This window comes from Strongylocentrotus purpuratus, unplaced genomic scaffold, assembly GCF_000002235.5.
Source record: "Strongylocentrotus purpuratus isolate Spur 01 unplaced genomic scaffold, Spur_5.0 spur5_scaffold_15, whole genome shotgun sequence".
Classification (NCBI taxonomy): domain Eukaryota; kingdom Metazoa; phylum Echinodermata; class Echinoidea; order Camarodonta; family Strongylocentrotidae; genus Strongylocentrotus; species Strongylocentrotus purpuratus.
The window spans coordinates 34,504,785-34,526,965 of NW_022145600.1; the positions used below are offsets into that span (position 1 = coordinate 34,504,785).

Below are 22,181 nucleotides of genomic sequence, written 5' to 3' on the forward strand. Positions count from 1 at the left end.
ATGAGTATCATATAGCTCCGTTTAGTCTCATTTGACAACGCCCCCTATCGTCAGAGTCAGCAGCCTAACATGTTCGCCTACTGACTTTTACCTAAAAAATCGTTAATTTTTTTTTTTTTTTTTTTTTTTTTTTTTTTTTAAACGAAAAGCACATCCACCGACGTACGTTGACACTAGCTCTTTCATTGGAACCCTCATGTCCCATTGACTTTTGAAAGTTCACTGTCAAAATAGGTCGCTAGCTCGCCATTGCCTATATACGTCGGCCTTATGTCAAAAGGGCCTTAACTGCTTTTGGCCATTCCGAGATAATCGCGTTTAAAGGTTTTGGCCTCTCTAATAATCAAAAGTTTGTGGTCGTTTTTTGTTGTTTTTGAAGCCAATTTCGATAATATGTTAAGTTTTTAAGTTTTACATGAAATGTGTTAAATGTGTTATAAAATATTCAGAATTGTACATGCTATGTGCAAAAAACATGTTAGGGCCTTTTTGGCATAAGGCTTGAATGCGGCGTATTTATGCCAGAAGGGCCGTAACCTACTCGGCATTGTGCCAAAAGGGGCGTAACCTACGCGGCGTTATGCCAAAAGGGCCTTAACCTGCCGTTATCGTACGCGCGCATAGTTAGCGCCCTTTTGGCATAAGGAAATTTTCTTGTTTCGCAACACCTTTGGTTTGCCAGAAAGGCCCTCCTACGGCTACTGGATCACGGAAACTGATAAAACTGGTTTTAAACACGATTAGTCTACAATAGACACAATGTACTAAGAATATTTACTGAACGTATATAATATATATATATATTATCATGAATTTAGCTCATGAATTCTGAGTAAGATCTAATTAAGTCAAATGTGGATGCATGAAATGCGACTGACTCATGAAATACGCAGATGTCCACGTATGGGACTGCAATGAAAAAAGCAACGAAAAAGGTGTCCTAATTAAATAAGTAAATGTACGATCTCTAAAAACTTACTTCACCGAAAGCTGCATTATATTAATAACAATTAGTTAATCACTTTTATCAATTTTCGTTACCCAGTAGCCGTAGCAGGGGCTTTAATTCTGGCAAACCAAAGGGGTCGCGAAACAAGAAAATGTCTTTATGCCAGAAGGGCGCTCACTTCGCACGCGTATGATAACGGCAGGTTAAGGCCCTTTTGGCAAGTAATGCCGTGTAGGTGGCCCTTCTGGCATAAATACGCTACATTCAAGCCATATGCCCCCCAAAAAGTAACATGTTTTTTGCACATAGCATGAAAACTTCTGAATATTTGTAAACAAATTTAACACATTTCATGTAAAACTTAATAACTATTAGTTATTAAGTTTTACATGAAATGTGTTAAATTTGTTTACAAATATGTTAATAACATATTTATCGAAATTGACTTCAAAAACAACAAAAAATGACCACAAACTTTTGATTATTAGAGAGGCCAAAACTTTAAAGGCCATTTTGGCATAAGGCCGACGAAAATGATTAAATTACGTCACATCACACCAGAGGAATTAAACTTCGCCATGAATGAAAAGACTTTATCAGGACTATAGTAAAGAATGGTAAATCCGACATAAGACATTATAGGAAAGTATTGAATTCGAAAATATGCAAAAACACAGTAAATAATGAACCTCCTTACAAGAAGCTTTGCGTATCATGGCTGTTTTAATATATAATCGAACAATGAACAAACTCACTTTATAAAGGCAGTATATGCACGCAAAATGGGCATTACGTCTGATACATACTCTTTCCCAAGTTGTTTAACTATTTAAAACAATCAGAAAACCTTTAATTCTCACCTTTATAGTACTTGTCCATCCTTGTTCCCCGTGATCAGACATGATGCTATTCGATCGCTGAAAACCCATATATACGGGACATATGGGCCTTTTGATGCGAGCCTGTCAGTGTCTTTAATGAATCGCTGGTGAGACAAAATTGTATTTTATACGAAAGGAGTAGCCCGGTCGCGAATTTTTTTCTTCTCAAACAGGTTTACCTATGAGGGTAAAATCCTGCCTCCCGATTGGTTCAGAGGTATACGCATCATGAATATTCATGATGAGCTGCAAAGATACGAGTAGTATTACGCGCGTGACATAACACAAGTCGAAGCTGCTCATAGCTTTGGCTCATAGCATGCAGCCTACTAACTATGCTAGCTCTTATGGTTGGCCAACGCCTTCATTACGTGTGCCTAGACCGTACGCGTGCATGTCAGAGCGTACGCGTGGTTCCGACATAACGTACGCGTGGGTCCATCATAACGTACGCGTGGTTCTGACAGAACGTACGCATGGTCATTTTCCATTATACTTCTATGTAATTCTTAACGTACGCATGGTTTTGACATAGCGTACGCGTGGTTCTGTCATGTCATACGCGTGGTTCTGTCATGTCATACGCGTGGTTCTGTCATTACGCACGCGTGGTATTGTTATTAAGTGTGCATAATATAGTCATAACGTACGCGTGGTTCCGTCATAACGTACGCGTGGTTCTGTCATAACGTACGTATGGTTATGTCATAACGTACGCATGGTTTTGTCATAACGTACGCGTGGTTGTGTAACTTTAAACACAGATGTTGGAATGGCCAATCATATTTCTCGTTATATTCGTGGCACAGGCCCGAGTGTTCCCTGTGTTTGAGGGTGATGAAAAGAGGGAGGGAAAAGGGAAATCTAATATGGTATAGTTAGTTACCTGATTTACAATCTATCTTTCAGAACTTTCTCTTAATTGCAAATTAGGTGAATATATATATTATGCAACAGTGCCGTTGTGTTTGTGTAGGCCTATGGTCCAGTGTAGATACATAGCGTTGAAACAACAGAGTATAATACATGCACGGTATGCTATGTGTAGTAGATCTCTCCCCTAGCTCTTCCATCTCTCCCTTATCTCTCTTGGGTCACTCTGTACAGAGGTCAACCCTCCCTCTTGGTAGGGGAACATACACACACTCTCTCTCCCTATCTCCCTCTCTCTCTCTCTCTCCCCTCCTTCCCCTAGTATTCTCGTTCATTCTGTGTTGTTGAGCTATTACACTCTAGAGGGGGATTAGTGGAAGGAGGCATGTTTGCTTTAGAGCTCAGATTGGAAGTTGGAAACACTGAAGAGTTTGCATTTGCCAGGCATAAGGGATTGTCTGAACATTATTATTTGCTAGTTTCAATAGAATAAACCTGCTCATAATTATCCCATAATTGTATATGTATTTCAAGATCATGTTTTTTATTCTATATTTCTGGTCTTGTATATAGTTCATGATTATTCTTTTCTGTTTATATGTCATGGGTAGTCTAAGCATAATAGTGGTGCATTAATAGATGAATCATGCAGATCGATGGTACTATTGATTGATAAGCTCGTTTTCTGAAAACGATATTAACACCGGAGAATATGTATATGCTGTGTGCTTGAAGGATACAACATAATGTCTATTATCCTCTCAGATTTATATTATATTTCTATAAATATGAGAGGATAATAGATAAGTAGTTTGACCAGGATGGTTATAGGGGTTATCGGGATGGGCGGAGGGAGTGGGGTGGTGGGAGGGGCGCTAATTAATGTGATATGAAAGGGGTTTATATATATATATATATATATATATATATATATATATATATAATACCTACTTCGTTTAAAGGGTTTTTATTCATTATGAACAGTGGGTAGGAATAATTGTTTGAAGGTGATGAGAAGGGGTGGGCATAGCCTGGTTGGTCAGGGGCTAGCGTGAGGGGGGGGGCGGAGAGGGGCGTTAATGGGATTATGAAAGGGGTTTATAATACCTACTTCGTTTCAAGACTTTTTAAAATATTAATTATGAACAGTGGGCAGGATTGTTTGAGGGTGATGAGAAGGTAGCCTGGTTGGTCAGGGGCGAGCGGGGGGTGGCGCCGGGGAGGGGCGTTAATGGGATATAATTTAAGGGAGTGGGATATAATGGGATAATGGGATGGGGTGCCGGGGAGGGGCGTTATGGGAAGGCGTGGATATAAAGAAATAGTGGGATATAAAGGAGGTGGAGGGGCAGGGGAAGGGAGTGCCGGGGAGGAGCATATAATGAGATATAAAGGAGTGTATATTAATACCTACTTCGTTTTAAGGGGTTTTATTAATTATGAACAGTGGGTAGGGTTGTTTGAGGTAGATGAAAAGGGGGCGGGCATAGTGATTTAGACGTGATGGTTTGGTTTAGTGGAGAGGGGGAAAGGGGGGGTTAAGGGAAACAATCACTGTATATAAGCTACTTTTTTGAGGGGGTTAATTTCTTCATTATGAATAGAGGGCAGGATTATTAGAGGTTGATGAGAGTTGGGTATTGTCATGTAGCCGCGATGGTTGCGGGCTTAGTGAAGGGCAAATGTTAAAAAAAGGCAGGCCCCCACCCCTGGCCAAAAAAGGGGGAGATGGTAACCACAATTTTACCTTCAAAAGCAAAAAATTAAGTGCTTCCCCCTTCCGCCCCCCCCCCGCTTATTCGCCGCAAAATATTTTCTCATGAAAACAAAAAAATTGTTGTGCTCTTAACCCCCACCCCCGCTTATTCCCGGCCGGCTGATCCGTCGCAAAATATTTTCTCACGAATGGAGCCCCCTTCGCCCCTGCTCGCCGCTGGCTGAATCCGCCACTAGTGGAGGGGTGGGGGTTACGGGGATATCAATGAGTTTATTACCTATGGTTTGAAGGAGTTTCATTACTTAGGAACAGTGGATAGGATTGTTTTTGGATGATGAGAATGGGATGGGCATAGCGATGAAGCCTTGTTGGTTAGGGGCTAAGCGGGGGAAGAAGGGGTTTAAAGAGATATAGAAATTGCTACTTTTATCTTTTTGAGTGTGCATGTTTTAATTGAGATTGTTTTAGTTTTTAAATTTAATCCAAATTAGAAGCATATTTAAGTTGAATATGTGATTGATATTAATACATATGGACAATTCCACGACATAAGGGACAAAGATGTCATAAATTCAAAATACTTGATTCAGGTACCTCATATATTCAGGGGCGGTGATCCAATTTTCTTAGGGAGGATCTTCCCCCCCCCCCCCTGAAAATTTGAAAAAGTGCAAAAAACAAAAGTATAGCAAATACTGACTAAAGACTGCAACAAACTTTAAGGCTCTGGAAGGCCCAAGAGTGCAGTGTTTAGACAAATAAAAATGCAAAAATCTTCTCGCTCGGTAGCTACGCTCCCTCGTATAAACTCCTTCAGAGTTTACCAGTAAATATTGTAGAAAAGTGAAGTATGAAAAATGTATATCGCTTGTTTTTATACTACAGTTTTGCTAAGGAATGTAATTTGTTAATACAACTAAGCTTCAAAAACCTGTGAGGGGATAGTCACTTCCGTCACCGTCACCCCTCTCGTTCACTGTGCTCCCTCGCACTGGCGTAATGATATGGGGGGAAGCTTGGGGGCAGTTGTCCCCCGAATAAAATTCAAACGTGGTTTTATTCGATACCAGTGATTTACAAATGTAGCTGAAATGGCATGGTTTTTCCCTGAACTTCCGGAGGCTCTGCCCCTGGTTGCTCATCTGACCGTAATTAAATGCCTAAAAAACTCTGACCTTCCGGGGTCCACCCCCTGGACCCCACCAGGGGCCCTGAGGCGAGCCCCTGGTTGCTTATCTGACGGTAATTATATGCCTAAAAACCCTGAGCTTCCGGGGGCTCCGCCCCTGGACCCCAACAGGGACCCTAAGGCGGCCACGGATGCTCATCTATCCGTTATTAAATGCCTAAAACCCCGCCCCATGACCCCCGCCGGGGCTTTGTCCCTTGACCTTAAGCCACTTTACGCTCCACTTACTTCGCTCGCTTTGCTGTACCTGACCGAAAACATTTTAGCCCCCCCCCCCCCTTTGAAAAACGTTCCGCGGGGCCTGCATGTACCATGTAAAAGTTGGTGTGATGCAGATTTTTTTTCTCCCCCCCCCCCAAAAAAAAACACCTTTTTGCTTATTACTACACTGCTCCCCGTCCCTAGCATTTCGTGCCCCCGGTCATGAAAGTAAATCACCGCCCCTGCATATAGTTACACAATACTTGAGTTTTAAGAATTGTTATATTTCTTACAAATGGCGGCCCTTTATAGATTCAAAATGGCTGCCGAATTATTTCAATAACATGAATGAAGTTACCAAAGAAAAACTTTACCAAATACTATAAGGAGAAAAAATAATTAACAAATCTGACCATAATCTTGATTAGATTTACCATGGAAGATAGTATATCTGCAAAGCGCTTTGAGACATTATAAAAGCGGAATATTATATTAAAGTCAATTACCACAAACATGGGTATTCCAAAAGGAGGTGATATACAGTGCGTCCAAGAAAAACGAAACCGAGAATTATCGATGCATTATCAAAACTTAATCACAATTATAATTAATAAAAAACACATACTTAGATCCTCTTCTTTCATTTGATGCAACTCATTATGATGCATATTTAACACATGAGTGATTGAAAACAATTTGAAGAGAGGGTACCAAAAGGTCATTTGGCGAACAATATTTGAATGTATTTCAAAGAGAAAATCATATTTCTAGATATTACATTTTCTTCCTTTTCATATGACACCTCAATCAGGAGAAATGAGCCAGGAATAACAAAGTTCTGTTTGTTTCAAGTAGGGCCTAATGCTTGCATTTTCATAATTTGATTAAACAAAATTCGTTTTCACTGGCTGCCTGCCGCAGCAACAAAAGAGTTGACAAAATACTTAATTCCGTTTTGTTGACGATCAGCCATGCATGAAGTCTTTCGTCTTCTTTTCTGACTAATTTATAAACGAGTAATCCCCCCCCCCCCCCTCTACTTATGTGTAAACGGGCGTTTCACCCGGTCGTCACATCCCAGTTTCATACTATAAAATTTAGAATAAGTGAGCACTTTTGAGATGTGCTGCTCATTCTGCTTTTTAGTGGATTTTTCCCATAAGTTCTTTTCCAATTTACATGATTGTTACAAAGTAAAAAGTACAAGTACAAGTACAGTGAGAAATACAAGAAAGCGTGCAACGCAAAAGGAATTCCTCTTGTCACCGTTTTTCTCTTTCTTTCAAGACCCTCAGCTCATCGATGAGGAGATAAACATATGCACAGTCGTGATGACCGTCTATTCAGGCGCGGATCCAGAGGAGGGGCGAGCGGGCCTTGCCCCCCCCCCCCCCACGCAAAAAAAGAGAGAGAGAGAGAGAGAGAGAGAGAGAGAAGGAAAAGTAGGGAAAGGGAGAGAAAGGGAAAGAAAGAAGAAGAAGAAGAAGAAAAGAAAAGGGGGAAGAAGGAGATCGGGGGGGGGGGGGCGAAAGGGCCTTATCTCCCAGCTGTTACCCCCCCCCTCCCATCAAAAACAAAGAGAGAAGGAAAGAAAGGGAAAGAAAAACAAGTGGAAGAAGAAAAGAAAAGAAGCGGGATATACAGTTATCAATTTTCCCGTCAACAAGTTGTAGTTCGGGGGGCCAAAAGGCCCTTGCCCCCAACCCCGCCCAAAAAGGGGGGAAGGGAAAGGAAAGAGGAGAGCTAAAAGCTAGGGAACACTAAAAAGAAATGGTTGAAAAGGAGGGGAGAACGGTTGCGATTAATCCCGCCAACAACGTGTGGATCGGGGGGGGGGGGGGCGAAATGCCCTTGCCTCCTCCATCAAACCTAAAACAGAGGGAAGGTAGGGAAGGGAAAGGAAAAGAGGAGAAAAAGGGAGAAGAATAAAAGAGAGAAAGAAGAAAGGTAGGGGGAGATCAGTTGCGATTTTCACGGGCTTATTGGGGGGGGGGGGGGACAGATGCCTCCCAAATATTATTTAAACGTGGTTAATTCTAATTCGCTACCGGTGATTAACAAATGTTGTTGAAATAACATATTTTCCGAAATTTTTCCTCAATCTTTTGTAAATTATACTTTTGTATGCGTTTGTTGGAAAATGCCAAATTCCTAAAGAAAGAAAGAAAGAAAGAATAGTGACCTGCCTTTGTCACAAATTAATGAGGTGTCAACATTAACATCTGACCGTGATTAAATGCATAAAACCCCTAAGCTTCCGGGGCTCTGCCCCCTGGATTCCACCTAGGGCCCTAAGGCGGGCACCTGGATGCTCATCTGACGGTAATTAAATGCATAAAACCCCTGAGCTTCCGGGGCTCTGCCCCCTCGACCCCATCAAGGGCCCTAAGGCGGCCCCTGCATGCTTGTCTGACCGTTATAAAATGCTTAAAACCCCTGAGCTTCTGGAGGCTCCGCCCCCTTGACCCCACGCCAATTCGTGACCTGACAGTGTCACAAATAAGGTATCAAAATAAGCTCATCTTAGTGACCGTAATTAAATGCCTATACCCCCTGAGCTTCTGGGGGCTCCACCCCTTGACCCCCGCCGGGGCTTCGCCCCCACGCGAATTTATGCCACGCTCTACCTGATCGTAAGTACCACCCCCACCTACTTAGAGAAACGTTCAGCGGGGCCTGCATGAAAGAGTGGGGTGATGCGGATTTTTTTTGTCTACCCAAAAACAAATCTTTTTTGCTCATTTCACCTCTGCCGGTGTCACCATTAAGAACCAATATTTGGCTCGCATAATTTCAAATTTGGGCGCCACTCCCTAAGAAATCCTGAATCCGCGCCTGCGTCTATTTCCATACATCCCCTATTTATTGCAGGAAATATAAAGAAACCAGTTCAATTTTAACGGCATATTACCGCGGCATAATAACCCGGCATATTAGTCATATAATTATGTAATAGGGAGAAAAAGAGTCATTTAAACCCCGAAATAGCCTACAACATACTAATAATAGCTCTATCCAGGTGCGGATACATGGGGGAGGGGAGGCGACGGCCCAGAAACCCGGCCAGAAACACGAGTTCGAAGTGGACCCAGGGCCCTCACTTATTCGTATATAGGCCAAGGTCCCGCGGTTCAGCTAGCCATTCTCCCGTTTTTCTCCGAGATTTGGGTCGTTTTCTGGTCATAACTAGCCCTAATTCGTGTTTTAGGTCTATATGATTGAAACAAAGTGCCGATGATCGCTTTACAACAGGGCGCACAAGTTACAACGTTCAAAAGTATGTCAGGACTCAGTTAGCTTCAGGTCCATCTGTCAAATCATCATGCCGTAAGTCACAGGGCCCGCATGGGGGGGGGGGGGGGGGGGCTCGAGCCCCTCCCCCTCTTTTTTGAAAAAGTATGTTAAAGAGAAGTAGAAAGAAACCAACCAAGGGCAAGGCCCCGGAAAGAACTCATTTTTTTAAACTGCAAAATGCTAACTATAAAAGCGCGGTTTAGCGAACCAAGTTAGGGAAAAAAAGCGCGAAAAAATAGCAAATGCGAGAAGTAAAGACACGAATGCATCGTCAAGCATGTCGGCAAAGCTTCCGAATTCTGTAGTTTGTGGATTCACAAAATCAGTAAAAGCCATATCTTAAAAGCCTAATTTGTTCAGGAAATTACACACTTTTATCGCCAGAATCTCGGTAAAAACACTCTATTCAGTTGTATCGGTGCGCAAAAGACGAACTGTCAGTCTAAAAAAAAAAAATCAATCTGCGCATAATTATATGCAAATTATTTCGATCAAAATTAGTCTCATGCACATCGTTTATAATTGTCACATATGGGTCGTTACTGTTACACTTTATAGACAGATTGGATAAATGTGTAAATCATTAAACTTATAATCTGACAGTATACGATGCGAAAATGATTCTTCTCCAGCTTTCTGAAACCAACTTGGGAATTACTGACCGCTTTTGCATTATTTGTGCGTAAGATTTGTTTTTTTCTTATAAGTGCCCCTTTACATCTCCGATGAGTGCATGCCCTTATTCAAATATTAGAAGTGCCCCCTTTAATTCTTTAATAAACGCTCCTTTTCATCTCTGACAAGTGCCCCCCTTTGACACGTGCGCCTTATCACACAATTAGTGCCATTTTCCTTCTGATAAATGCACTTTTCCGTTGTTGTTGGGGGGGGGGGGGGGGGGAGGGGGGGTGTAGAGGCGTACGATTACCGACAAAACTAGCCACCAATTACCGACAAAAATATTTATGCCAATGTCCCAATGTCTACAAATTTAACCCTATAGAACCGTGGCCAGGAGCTAAATTATTTTTAAGTCCACCCCCCCCCACCCCGCTTCCGCGCAAAGCGGGGAAGCTTCGACGTTTCATTAAATTATTAGAGAAAGAAGACGATTCGTTGTACTGTTTTCGAACTCTTAATCCTTGTCTGAATTCAGTTTCCCCCACCCCCCCCCCCAATCCGGCGCGAAAGCCTTGACGTTTCATTAAATTATTAGAGAAAGAAGACGATTCGTTGTATTGTTTTCGACTCTTAATCCTTGTCTGAATGCAGTTTCCCCCTCTCGCGCGAAGCGCAGAAGCTTTGACGTTTCATTAAATTATTAGAGAAAGAAGATGATTCCTTGTACTGTTTTCGACTCCTAATCCTTGTCTGAATTCGGTTTTACCCGCCCCCCTCCTCCCCCCCCCCCCCTCTGGCGCGAAAGCTTTCACGTTTCATTAAATTATTAGAGAAAGAAGATGATTCCTTGTACCAACTCTTAATCATTGTCTGAATTTCAAAAAAAAAAATATTTCTTTGTCCGATAAAAAATCACCGTCCGTAGGGGAAAACAAATTGCCAGCCGACCATAATAAACCATCTCACCGACTTCAAACTTCTGCATTGATATATAGTACACGGGGATCGAGCAAGAATACCGACACAGCGGACCCGACACAGCAACATAATTATCTATGCATATTTGTCTTGCTCCTTTGACATGGCGACTCCATCGAACATCCTCCTCTCTCTTTCTTACTCCCACCCGTCTTCTCTCAGGCTCTTACCCCATCTCTCTCCTCTCTTTCATCCCCCGTTTCCTTTGTTTCATTTTTATATTTTTTCTTCATTTTTTCCTTTCCCCACCCCCCTTTTTTTTCCTTCTTGTTTCCCTTTCTTTCCTCTTCTTCCTCTTTTTCTTTTTTCTCTTTCTCTCTTCTTTTCTCTTTCCTTTCTTTCCTTTCTTTTCCTTCTCTTTATTTTTTCTTTCCCTTTCCCTCTCATTTTTCCCTCCCCCTTTTCTACACTATAGCCTCTAACCAACCAGGCCACATCACTAAGCCCAACTTCTTTCCACCACCCTCAAACAATCCTATCCGCTGTTCATAGTTAATAAAAACCCTTAAGACGAAGGAGGTATAATATATACTCCTTTATTTACCCTGAACCCCCCCCCCCCAAACAACCTCCCATCTCCCTACACTAGCCTCTAACCAACCAGGTCACATCACTAAGCCCAACTTCTTTCCACCACCCTCAAACAATCCTATCCGCTGTTCATAGTTAATAAAAACCCTTAAGACGAAGGAGGTATAATATATACTCCTTTATTTACCCTGAACCCCCCCCCCCAAACAACCTCCCATCTCCCTACACTAGCCTCTAACCAACCAGGCCACATCACTAAGCCCAACTTCTTTCCACCACCCTCAAACAATCCTATCCGCTGTTCATAGTTAATAAAAACCCTTAAGACGAAGGAGGTACAATATATACTCCTTTATTTCCCCTGAACCCCCCCCCCCCCGTGCTCGAACAACCCCCACCTCCCTATACTAGCCCCTAACCATCCAGGCCACATCACTAAGCCCAACTCCTTTCCATCACCCTCAAACAATCCTACCCACTGTACATAATTAATAATTCTTTAAACAAAGTAAGTAATATACACTCCTTTAAAACCCTTAAACGCCCTTCCCCCTCCCCCGGCCCCTCCTCGGCCCCCTCCCACTCCTTTACATTCCATTATTCCTTTATATCCAACTCCTTTATATCCCCATTAACGACTCTCCCCGGCACCTAGTATCCCATTATCCCACTCCCTTATATCCCATAAAGGCCCTCCCCGCCCCCCCCCCGCTAGCCCCAAGCAAACGAGGCTACATGACTATGCCCTCCCCCTTCCCATCACCTTAAACTGATCCTATCCACTGTTCAATATCAATAAAACCCCTGAGAAAGACGAAGGTAATATACACTCCTTTATAGCCAATCGACGCCCATCTCCGGCACCCTCCCCTCTCACTCCTTTATATCCGATTAACGCCGCTCCCAGGCACCCCTCCTAGTATCCCAGTATCCCTCTCCCTTATATCCCATAAACGCCCTCCCCGCCCCGCCGCCCCCCCCTCCCCGCTAGCCCCAAGCAAACGAGGCTACATGACTATGCCCTCCCCCTTCCCATCACCTTAAACTGATCCTATCCACTGTTCAATATTAATAAAACCCCTGAGAAAGACGAAGGTAATATACACTCCTTTATAGCCAATCGACGCCCCTCTCCGGCACCCTCCCCTCTCCCCGGCCCCCTCTCACTCCTTTATATCCGATTAACGCCGCTCCCAGGCACCCCTCCTAGTATCCCAGTATCCCTCTCCCTTATATCCCATAAACGCCCTCCCCGCCCCGCCGCCCCCCCCTCCCCGCTAGCCCCAAGCAATCGAGGCTACATGACTATGCCCTCTCCCTTCCCATCACCTTAAACTGATCCTATCCACTGTTCAATATTAATAAAACCCCTGAGAAAGACGAAGGTAATATACACTCCTTTATAGCCAATTAACGCCCCTTTCCGGCACCCTCCCCCTCCCCGGCCCCTCCTACTCCTTTATATCCGATTAACGCCCCTCTCCGGCACTCCTCCTAGTATCCCATTATCCCACTCCCGTATATCCCATTAACGTCCCTCTCCGTCTACCCCCCCCCCCCCGCTAGCCCCAAACCATCGAGGGTATATGATTATGCCCTCCCCGTTCCCATCACCCTATAACAATCCTATCCACTGTTCAAAATGAATAAAACCCCTCAGAGAGACGAAGGTAATATATACCCCTTTATTTCCCCTGAACCACCCCCCCCCCGCTCCAACAACCCCCATCTCCCTATACTAGCCCCTAACCATCCATCCCACATCACTAAGCCCAACTCCTTTCCATTACCCTCAAACAATCCTACCCACTGTCCATATTTAATAAAACCCCTTAAAACAAAGTAGATAATATACGCTCTTTTATATCCCGTTAACGCCCCTCTCAGCCCCCCCCCCCCCTCCACCCCGGTAGCCTTTGATCATCCAGGATACATGGCCATGTCCTCCCTCTTCTCATCACCCTCAAACAATCCTTTCTGCGGTTCATAATTAATTTTAAAAACCTTAAAACGAAATAGGTATAATATATACTCCTTTATTTCCCCATTAACCCTCCCCCCCCCCCTCTCCAACAACCCCATCCAGGCTAGCCTCTTTCCATCACCGCTCCTTCACTATGCCCGCCCCTTTCTCAACATCCTCAAACAATTCTATACACTGTTCATAGTAAATAAAACCCTTAAGACGAAGGAGGTATAATATATACTCCTTTATTTCCCCTGAACCATCCCCCCCCCCCGCTTCAACAACCCCCATCTCCCTATACTAGCCCCTAACCATCCAGACCACATCACTAAGCCCAACTCCTTTCCATCACCCTCAAACAATCCTACCCACTGTTCATATTTAATAAACCCCCTTAAAACAAAGTAGGTAATATATGCTCTTTTATATCCCATTAACGCCCCTCTCAGCCCCCCCCCCTCCACCCCGGTAGCCTCTGATCATCCAGGATACATGGCCATGTCCTCCCTCTTCTCATCACCCTCAAACAATCCTTTCTGCGGTTCATAATTAATTTTAAAAACCTTAAAACGAAATAGGTATAATATATACTCCTTTATTTCCCCATTAACCCCCCCCCCCTCTCCAACAACCCCCACACCTATATACACTAACCTATAACCATCCGCTACATCACTAAGCCCACCCCCTTGTCATTATCCTCAAACGATCCTGCCCATTGTTCATAATTAATAAAACCCCGTAATGTACACTCCTTTATATCCCATGAACTCCCCCCCCCCAACCCCTCCTTTTATACCATTTTATCCCCCTCCCTTATATCCCATTAACGCCCCTCTTCCCCACCTTTGTAAACGGGAAAGCATGCTCGGCCAGCAAATAAAAGAACTGCGGAAATTCAGCGCTATCCACACAATACAACAAGCTTTCTCATTGGTTGTACGACTGTCTAGTAAACAGTAAAAACACACAGCTGAATTACGTACGCGTGGTTCTGTCATAACGTACGCGTGGTTTTGTCATAACGTACGCGTGGTTCCGTCATAACGTACGCGTGGTTCTGTCATAACGTACGCGTGGTTCCGTCTTGGAGTTACACATTTTTTCGGGACCCACGCGTATGACATGACACAACCACGCGTATGACATGACTGAACCACGCGTACGCTATGTCAAAACCATGCGTACGTTAAGAATTACATAGAAGTATAATGGAAAATGACCATGCGTACGTTCTGTCAGAACCACGCGTACGTTATGATCGACCCACGCGTACGTTCTGTCGGAACCACGCGTACGCTCTGACATGCACGCGTACGGTCTTGGCACACGTAATGAAGGCGATAGCTATGGAAAGCCGTTGGTGACTTTATTCACGTGCCCCAGACGTATGGAACGCGGCACACGTCTGCTAAATTGACCAATCACCGCCTGTTATTTAGCAGGCGCGTGCAAGGTGCGATAGCACACGCCTGTTACTTTATTAGCACACGTGTGCCTTTTTCCAGACGGATGCTGTTTACTGCGCATGCGTCTGGAATTGATTGACCAATCAGATATCTTGTTTAATATGGAGTTAATGTGTGTGTACGGTGAGTGCATGCAGCGCAGACAAGCAAAAATGTGCCTTGCACGTGGTGATCGACGCACGTGGTACTCTTACCGTTCTTAAAAGTATTGACTTTGATTTCTATGTCAGAAAAGAAGTATAAATTGTAAGAGTACTTCCAATGAGGTTGGAACCTTCTGATGCAAAGAATAGTATGTCAAATTATAAACGAGGTACCGAACTGCTATATGATTAACGTTTATCCTCCACCTAGTTTTGGAGTTTCTAAATACTATAAAGCTAGTCTAGGGTTGATAAAGAAAAGGTAAGTCTAATATCATGAATGGTAGTTTCCAGATTTACAGTCTATCATTCAGAACCTACTTTAATTGCAAATTAGGTGATATACTATGCAACAGTGCCATTGTGATAATGTGTATGATCCAGTGTAGATACATAGTGTTGGAACAAGATCTCTCCCCCTCTTCCATCTCTCCTTTATCTCTCTTGGGTCAGGTCAACCTCACTCGTGGTAGGGGAACCCACACACTCTCTCTTTCTCTCCCTTTCTCCCCCAATATTCTCGTTAATGTTGTGTTGTTGAGCAACACTCTCCATTGGGCTAGGACAGGGGGATTAGTGATAGGAGGCATGTTTGCTTATCAGATTAGAAGTTGGAAACACTGTGAAGAGTTTGCATTTGCTTGGCACAAGGGATTGTCTGACCATTATTATTTGGTAGTTTTCAATCGAAAAAACCTGCTCATATTTATCCCATAGGCCTAATTATATTTAAGGGTTGATGTTTGGATGTTGATTGGCTTATAATACAACATGTATTGCTGTATATTGCATAAGTGGAAGTTATCACATTTCTTAGAGACAATCAATTTAATATTCTTTAGTCTATATTTCTTGTCTTGTATATAGTTTATGATTATTCCTTTATATTTCTATGTTATATGTCATATGGGTAGTCGAAGCATAATAATAGTGCAATAATTATAGGTGAATCACATGCAGATTGCAGTATTGATTGATAAGTTCTTTTTCCTAAAACGATATTTACACCTGAGATTATGTATGTGTTGTGTGCTGGAGGAATACAACATATTTCTATGTTAGTATTATTATTTCTAAATCTGAGAGGATATTAGCGCGTTTAGATGAGATTGCCTAGGTACAATGAAGGTCTAATTTAAAGTTAGGGTATAACGAATCACCATCAGGGCCGTCTCCAAGGGGGGGGGGGGGGTGTGGGGGTGCGACACCCCCCCCCCCACCTGTCAGGATATTGTCGGGAAATTGCGCTGCCGTCGGGAAAAAAGAGAAAAGGGGGAGGGGAAAAACAGAGGGAAAGGGAAAGAAAAGAAAAAAAAAAAGAAAAGAAAAGAAAAGAAAGAAAAATAAAGGAAAGAAAAGAGAAGAAAGAAAGAGAAAAGAGAAAAAGAGGGAGGAGAGGAAAGAAAAGAAAAGAAAGAAAAGGAAAAAAAGAAGAAAAAGAGTAAAAGGGAAAGAAAACAAACGGGGGATGAAAGAGAGGAGAAAGAGGGGAGGTAAGAGCCTGAGAGAGGAGGAGTGGGAGTAATAGAGAAGGGGGTTGTTGGGCATATGCAAGTACAATAGATAGTCCATAGGAAAAACAATTTAGCCTTCGGCCCCGGGTTTATAGGGTTAAATTTGTAGATATTGGAAATTTAATTTTGTCGGTAATTGGTGGCTAGTTTTGTCGGTAATCGTTGGCCTCTACACACCCCCCCCCCCCACTGAAAAAGGTCTAGCGACGCCCCTGATCACCATATTAGGTATAAATATGATGTGTATAAGAACAAAACATATATAACATTATCTGTATGTAAGTGTTTATTCGATTTGATAATGAAACTGCTCTTATAATAATGTAGCTGTTAGTTAATAGGAACTCTGTAGGACCATGCATTATGGTTCAAGGCATGCCCACATAGAGAATTTTGTTATGTTAGGGGTCGGGGCCAAATGCAATGAATTATTGATAATTTATTGCATTTTCTTTGTGTGTTTTTTTTATTTCTGGGGGCGGCGACGTACCCTAGCCCCCGCTGTTTACTCGTACCGTACCAAGGGAATACTGCGGGGAGGGTAGACCGAATGGCGTAGCGTGGTCGTAATGGTTTTTTTTTGGGGGGGGGGCAGGGGCAGGATGATGGGTCGCGTACTTTATTGGGGCACGACTTTTTTCTTTATTTGTTCAGAATTGTACGTTTTCAATAAATGTTTTCTACAAATAATCGAGGCCATATGGCGACCCCCCTCCCCCCCCCCTGCGCCTACGCCACAGCCGTGGGGTGTTCCCTATTCATTATTTCGCTTTCTTATTATCATTTTGTTTATTTCTAATTTAATTTTAATTTTATTGTTTATGAAAAGCGACCCTCAACCCATGTTATGAATAACGACCCTTAAACGCGAACCATCATCCCGGGCCTACCCCCCCCCCTCCCCCATCAGTCTGACCACGTAGTGCAAGTACATATTACCGACAATTTTCGTTCAAGTAGTTCATAGATGGCGTAGCCTGTGTGCGTTTCGCGGGGGGGGGGGGGTTGGGTGTAACAGCGTTGCCATCTAGGGGCTGATGTATCATGTCCCTAACTCACAGCAAAGGAAGGAATCGACAGAGAGGGGGTTGTATGGACTGAAAGGGCAAGTCCACTTCAAAAATTAATAAAAAACCAATGAAACTAAACGTTTGCAAAATAGGATAAATAATAAAGGTTTGGATTTTTAATGACATGAAAAACTTTTAAAATCACAAGACAAATTGGCAACTCACTCATAAGTCTGTGACGTCATTCAGGCGCGGATCCAGGATTTCTTAGGGGGGGGGGGGGGCCCAAATTTGAAATCATGCGACCCAAATATTGGTACGTAATGGTGACCAGCAGTGACGTAATGGGGGGGGGGGTGGGTACAGGGACGGGCGAGCTTCCCCCTCCCTCCTCCATGAAGCGCGGAAGCTTTTACGTTTCAATAAATTATTAGAGATAGAAGACGATTCGTTGTACCGTTCTCGTCTAAATTCAGCCCCCCCCCCTTCTCCTGCGCGAAGCGCGGAAGCTTTTACGTTTCATTAAAGGTACTATGTCCCATTTGCATGCCAAAAAAATGAAAAAGTTAAATTCCAATTGCATTTGAAAGATAATACTAATTTAGAACTTCCCTAAATAAGGTGGGGCTTAAAAATGTCTTTAAGTGGGAAAATAACGACTATTAGTTGTCAAATCGACTTTAGGGCTATAGAGCCCAAAAGTAATAGTCTTAATTTTCAGACAATTGTACCGAATGGTCATACGTTTTATGCTGCGCAAAGATTCAATCAGTTTAATCTTGGCCATCTAAAGAAGTGGGTTATTGATGTAGACAAATGCTCATGTACCCTTCACAACTCTTTTCATGTATGTTATTACCAAAGAGGAAAAAAGCCAGTCAGTCACTCAATAGTGTCTGACAGTGAAGTCCAGCAAGTAAACAGGTTTCCTCGCATAATTTGAATATGAGGACACTGCTAACATTAAATTTCACAGATAGGACATACATGACATATTCATAATTCCTGCAAAGTTCTACAGAATTTGAGGTTGGCTGCAAAAGGGACATAGTACCTTTAAATCATTAAAGAAAGCAGACGATTCGTTGTACCGTTCTCGAATCTGATTTTAATCCTTCGAAAATCTTCTTTGTCTGCTCCTTTTTCTTCCTATGTCCTCTTCCTCTGCTCTCCTCTCTCTTATTTTTATTTATTTATTTATTTATTTATTTTTCATTATTTTTTTTTTTTTTGGGGGGGGGCCAGCGTTTAAGGGAGGACCGCCCCCACCGCCCCACCCCGGCCCCGGAAGCTCAGGGGTTTAAGGCAATGAATCACCGTCAGATGAGCATCTAAGGGCCCGCCTTAGGGCCCTAGGTGGAATCCAGGGGGCAAAGCCCCCGAAAGCTTAGGGGTTTTATAGGCATTTAATCACGGTCAAATGAGCATATTTTGATACCTCATTATTTTGTGCCACTGGCAGTTAAGCATTATTTCTTCCTTGCTCTCTTTCTTTCTATTTCTCTTTAATATACTTTTTTGTTAATTGTGTGTGTGTGTGTGGGGGGGGGGGGGGTTCGAGGCTCCCGATCCCCGCCGTTCCGCGCGCCCTGACATGTAGGCACCTCAAGAAGCATATTTCTTGCCTGGCTGTAAATTTAGGAATTTGTCATTTTCCAACAAACGCATACAAAAATATAGGTAATTTACTAAAAAATGAGGACAAATCTCGGAAAAATTATGTCATTTTAGCATTATTTGTAAACCACCGTTATGGAATTAGAAATAAACCACGTTTGAATTTTATTTCCCCCAAGCCGCCCCCGCCTCCCTATCAGTACACCAGAGCCCCCCCCCCCTCCGTTACACCTTGTTGGCGGGAAAAAAATCGCAACTGATCTCCCCTACCTTTCTTCTTTCTCTTTTTTTCTCTTTCACTTTCTCTCCTCTTTACCTTTCCCTTCCCTTCCTTTTCTCTCTTATAGGTTGACCGGGGGGGGGGGCAAGGGTCTTTCGGCCCCCATTCCGCTCCGCACGCTGTTGGCGGGATTAACAGCAACTTCCCTTCTTTTCACCCTTTTATTTTCTTCTTCCTCTTTTTTGTTCCCTTTTAGCTCTCCTCTTTCCCTTTTCCTTCCTTCTCTCTATCTCTCTCTCTTTTTTTTTTGGGGGGGGGGGAACAGCCTGGGAGGCAAGGCCCTTTCAACCCCGATCTCTTCCTCCCCCCTTTTCTTTTCTTCTTCCTCTTCTTTCTTTCCCTTTCTCTCCTCTTTCCCTTCTTTTCCTTCCCTCTCTCTCTCTCTCTGCGGGGGGGGGGGGGGGGGGGGGGCAAGGACCGCTCGACCCCCCTGGATCCGCTCCTGACGTCATTGCCTCGTTATCCTCTTATTGTTTTCTTTCTATTGGTAATATACATTTCTCACTTTCCCCCTGAGAATCTCATCTCCTAACACCAGCATCCAAGTCATATTGACAATAATATGTTTTTGTGTGGATGCACTAATAATCTAATGTAGAGTAAATTGTTTTCAGTTAAATCAAGAAAAATGTGAATTCTGAAAATTTATTTATATAAAAGTCAATAATTATAAATATACAATATTCTGAAAATATTTTCAATTTTTCAAAGTTTATAAAAAATCTTGTGAAATGTCATGCCCGCAAAACGATACAAATCATATAACCTGGGCAAAGGCATGGGGAAATCAAGTCAAAAGAGGGAAATTAATGGGATAAAAATATATAAAGCAATTGATAAATAGTGAGGCAATGGCGTCACAAACTGATAACCAAATTGGCAATTTGTGTAGTGCTTTCCATTGTTCCATAGTTTTTCATATTAAAAAAAAAAATCATAACTTCCTTATTAGTTATCCGATTTTACTCATTTTTTCTGCTCTGCTCCACTTGTTTTTCTACATCTATTGAAAGCGAATTATTTTGAAGTGGATTTACCCTTTAGGTTATACCACATTCAAGCTTTTCGTAAATATACAATATTGCACGATTTATTTTCCAAATAAGTAAGGAAGTTAGATTTCCAAGATTTTGAGCTAAATAAGATAATAAGGTTTTGTGACCGGAAGGCATATGTGAACGAAGCTTTTATTAGAACTTATGGACCTACCATCTCCAGGCACCCAGAAACTATACAATTTTAGCCAATGAAAAGTTTCAAGATTTTCGTTTGTCCATGACACTGGAATTCTCAAAACCTCAGGATACCAAACGGAGCTGACCGGACTACAAGCCTAGTTACCGCTACTTACTGTTTGTTGGAAAATGACGAAGTCCCAAAGTTACTGTCAGGCGAGAAGTATGCTTATTTAGAGGTCTACATGTAAAGGCTCGCGGCACAGCGGGGCTCGGGGGCATGGGTCCCCCATCTATTTTGAAAAATTTTATTCAAGAGAAGTGGGGAGAAGTAAGAAAAATAAATTGTGACCTGCCAGTGTCACAAAATAATGAAGTCTTAAAATATGATCAACTGACCGTAATTAAATGAAATTTCGGAGGCTTCACCCTCTTGACCCCACCTAGGGCCCTAAGGCGTGCCCCTGAATGCTTATCTGACAGTTATAAAATGCCTAAAAATCCCTGAGTTTCCGGGGTATCAAAATATGCTCATCTGAACGTAATGAATGCCCCGATAGCCCCTGAGTTTCCTCGGGGGCTCAGCCCCTGGACCCCACGCCAATTAGTGACCTACCCGTGTCATTAATAAGGTATCAAAATATGCTCATCTGAACGTAATGAATGCCCATTGCCCCTGAACTTCCGGAGGCTCCGCCCCTAGACTCCACACCAATTTATGTTCCGCGAGCCTTGACTTGCAGACCTCAAAATAAGCATATTTCTCGCCTGACTGTAATATTCGGAATTCGTCATTTTCCAACAAACTCATAAAACAGTATAATTTACTAAAAAATCATGTCATTTTACGACATTTGTAAATCACTGAAATCGAATTAAAAATGAACCACTTTAGGGGGAGTCTGCCCCCTTCGAATTAGTACGCCAGTGGTGTCTAGTGGCGTATCTGGCGCTTGGTCTCGTTTGGGGGAGGCGAGATGAGCGCGAAACCATAATTATCTTTTCCCCCTTTTCTTTTCCTCTTACTCTTTATTTTCTTTCCCTTTCTCTCCTCTTTCCCATTCCCTCCTTCCCTTCTTTCTTTCTCTCTTTCTCTCTCTCTCTCTCTCTCTCTCTCTCTCTCTCTTTCTTGCTGAGGGGGGAGGGGGAGACAAGGGCCTTTCGCCCCCGATCCACACCTTGATGGCGGGAAAAATCGCAATCTCCCCTACCTTTCTTCTTCCTCTTTTTTTTTCTTTCCCTTTCTCATCTCTTTACCTTCCCCTTCCCTTCCTTCTCTCTTTTTAAGTTTGCTGGGGGGAGGTAAAGGCCTTTCACCCCCTACCCGAACCACATGTTGTTGGCTGGATTAATTGCATCTGACCCCCTCCCTTTCTTTTCACCTGTTTCTTTTCTTTTTTCCTTTTTTTGTTCCCTTTAGCTCTCCTCTGTCCTTTTCCCTTCCTACTCTCTTTTTTTTGTCCCCACCCCCTGAGGATAAACAAATTGTTGGCGAGAAAATCGTAACTGATAATCCTCCTTCATTACTTTTCTTATTCCTTCCCCCCCCCTTTCCTTTGACTCCTCTTCTCTTTTTTTATTTCCCTTTCCTTCCTTCTCTCTTTTTGGGGGGAGAGGGGAGGGGGGCTCGGAGGCAAGGCCCTCAGTCGCCCCCCCCCCCCGCTGATCTCTTCCCCCTCTTTTCTTTCCTCTTCTTTCTTTCCTTTCTCTCCTCTTTCCCCTTCAATTCTGTTTCTTCTTTCTCTAGTTCTCTCTCTTTTTGGCGGGGGAGAG

At 43.0% G+C, this 22,181-nt stretch overlaps 1 protein-coding gene across 1 annotated transcript in view; it reads right to left on the reverse strand.

Annotated features, from left to right (window-relative positions):
* Positions 1-2,113, reverse strand: part of LOC115924250 (EGF-like repeat and discoidin I-like domain-containing protein 3) — a 39,399-nt gene extending 37,286 nt beyond the window's left edge. The window contains exon 1 of the mRNA XM_030986299.1: positions 1,810-2,113. Coding sequence (XP_030842159.1) covers positions 1,810-1,878 — 69 coding nt within the window. The 5' untranslated portion in view covers positions 1,879-2,113. The remainder of the gene's footprint in view (positions 1-1,809) is intronic.
* Positions 2,114-22,181: the final 20,068 nt, after the last annotated feature.